At 41.3% G+C, this 2,735-nt stretch overlaps 1 protein-coding gene across 4 annotated transcripts in view; it reads left to right on the forward strand.

Annotated features, from left to right (window-relative positions):
- Positions 1–6: 6 nt before the first annotated feature.
- The window catches only part of LOC103375728 (CD276 antigen-like), a 10,040-nt gene continuing 7,311 nt past the window's right edge, over positions 7–2,735 (forward strand). For 2 of the 4 annotated variants that reach the window (XM_008306041.1, XM_008306042.1), the window contains exon 1: positions 7–82. In XM_008306041.1, the coding sequence (XP_008304263.1) occupies positions 19–82 (64 nt within the window). In that variant the 5' untranslated portion in view covers positions 7–18. The remainder of the gene's footprint in view (positions 83–2,735) is intronic. The other 2 variants (XM_008306044.1, XM_008306043.1) reach the window with 1 other exon arrangement.

Raw genomic sequence — 2,735 nt, forward strand, 5'->3', positions numbered from 1 at the left:
AATGATCCGACAGAAACGATGGAACCGGTCGATCTGCTGTGGTTCCTGACGGTAGTTGGATTAATCAACTGTGAAGGTAAAGGTGAATATTTTTAAATGATAGAGTTTATTTCCGTAGACTCGCTCCTGCAGGGTCACATCAGTAGAGTCCGACAGAACAGGACGGCGTCAGCATGAAACGTGTTTTCAGGTGAAACTGTGAAGTCTGACGGAGTTTGAACCGATTTATTGAAGCAAGCATGTTGAAGTTTCTTTACTGATGTTTGTTCTCGTGTTTAATATGAGAAGTTAAACACGGTGGATTTACTTCCTCAACATGTTAAATGAGGACGTCACAGCACCGGAAGCAACGCCAGGGCTTCAGAACAGACCGTGAAAAACAGAGAAGTTAGCGTTTAACTGTCTTAAAATTCCCGTGCAGTAAAGATACAACAGCACAGCTCAAGTATATATATATTTTTCTCGAGGACGGTGGTTCGCAGCGTCGCATATTTTCACGATGATGTCCCCGTGAGTTCAGTCTGTTCACACAGGACTCCAGACTAACTTTTTCTTACCGGTGTGACCAACTTTCTTATTTGTTTGCACTTCTCACCTTGTCACAGGAAAAAACATATGACTTACTGACATGGGCGTAGCGGACGCGGGGTATACGGGGGGCATGTCCCCCGCACTTCCCGTATCTGTGCCCTCCGCCCTCCCCACTTTTTTTTACAGCCATTACAACGACTTAATTCATTTTTAACATGTGGAAACACGTTTTTCCGAGCCGCCTTTAAACGCGTCATTAGTAGACTGTGCTAAACGGCGGCGCAAACGAACACAGCTGCAGTGTTTGGTGAGAAAGACGTTTTGCTTTAAACATGTCCGCTAAACAAACCAAGAAGCAGAAAACTCTGGACAGTTTTTTTCCCAACAAACCGTATAAGTTGAGTAATGCTGTTACATGGTGATAATGTTTAGCTAATACAAAGATATTTCATATGGGATATAATTGCCTAGGACTTTGGCTAAAAGACTTTGAAGAGGACTTTGTCATCCTAAGTAAGCTAGGTTAACTCGCTAGCTTAGCTAACTAAATGTCAATTTAGTTAGCTAAGCTAACTGATTATTGATTCTTGATGGAAGCTGTTAGTAATATTTTCAGATATTTGTTCGATAATTCCTTAATTAGTATACAACACACTGTATATTGTCTGCTGTTTATAATGTGCAATATTTAGTTTATAGTTTATTCATACAGCAGCTTGTTAGATGAATGTTTAGGATCNACCAGAAGTTATGAGCGGTTAAGGACAGTGAGGTCTTTGGCATTTTGGCTGATGAAACAAAAGATGTGAAGAAGAAAGAGCAAATGTCTCTGGTCCTGCGGTACCATTTCAGTGGAGCTGTCCACGAGAGTTTCCTCCACTTTGAATCATCTGATCGATTAGATGCAGCAGGGCTAACTGACAAATTTACACATATATTAGAAAGTCATGGTCTTCAGCACAGAGACAACCTTGTGGGTTAAGCTTATGACGGTGCTTCTGTCATGAGTGGCAAGCGTTCAGGCGTCCAGGCACGCATTAAAAAGCAAGCAAAGTATGCTTTTTATGTCCACTGCAGTGCACATTGTCTTAATTTAGTTTTAGTAGACACAAGCTGTTCCTGAAGCAGAGCAGTTTTTCTCTTTACTAGAAAGACTGTATGTGTTCACATGTGGATCATAAGTGCATCAAAAATGTCTTAATGTACAAAAAGAGATGTATGAAGGTGCACCTCAAGAGCTTCAGAAACTCAGTGACACTCGCTGAGCATGTCGGTATTTGGCTCTTCGTAATATCAGGGGTAGATTGCCTGCCATTGAGCAAGTCCTGCAAGAGGGAGACCAAGAATCCAGTGGTGACAGATCTGTTGAGGCACGAGGTCTTCTTGCACAGCTGGACTTACAATTCATTGTCTATCTTGTTACATTCTGCAAAGTTTTTGGAGAAACAAAGCTTCTGTCGGATATGCTGCAGTCTCCGTCCCTTGACTTCTCAAAGGAAGTTGATTTAGTTCAGGCCTTAATTCAAACTTTGAATGACTACAGGGGTGAATCACTTTTTTAAAACCTGTGGGGTGAGGTGCTCAACACTGCTGAGCAATGTGCTACTGCAGTGCAGCCAGCAGCAAAACGTCAAAAAGCTCTCAACTTAGTGGGTACTGTGTCCTCACTACTGTGGATCAGACAGGGTTAGAGTCAGCCCTATGACAAGGACATTTTCAAACAGCCTTTTTCTACCCAGTCTTAGATCAGCTGCTCAATGACCTTAACAGACGGTTCTCGAGCAGAAATTGTACCATTATGAATAGCATCCAAACACTAAACCCCAACAGTGATGCATTTCTCCAAGAGGAGGCTCTGTTTGCATTTGCTGGAATGTATATGATTCAAACATTGAGGATTTGGGGCATGAACTACATCAGTTCAGACACATTTTACACAGAAAAATACATGATGGTATGCAGAGAACCTCTAATATTGTAGAGCTAACATTGCTCATTGAGCCTTACAAAGAAGTTTTTTGTTTTTTTTTTAGCTCTTCAAACTGTGCAAAATAGCAGTATCAATTCTAGTTAGTACTGCTTCTTGTGAACGATTTTTTTTAAAACTCTGAAGCTGGTGAAAACTTACCTCAGTTCCACCATGGCAGATGACAGACTGAGTGATTTAGGTGGTTTAAGTATTGAGTCAAGAAAGGCAAAGTCAT

Source organism: Stegastes partitus, unplaced genomic scaffold (genome assembly GCF_000690725.1).
Source record: "Stegastes partitus isolate 25-593 unplaced genomic scaffold, Stegastes_partitus-1.0.2 Scaffold2825, whole genome shotgun sequence".
NCBI classification, from domain to species: Eukaryota; Metazoa; Chordata; class Actinopteri; family Pomacentridae; genus Stegastes; species Stegastes partitus.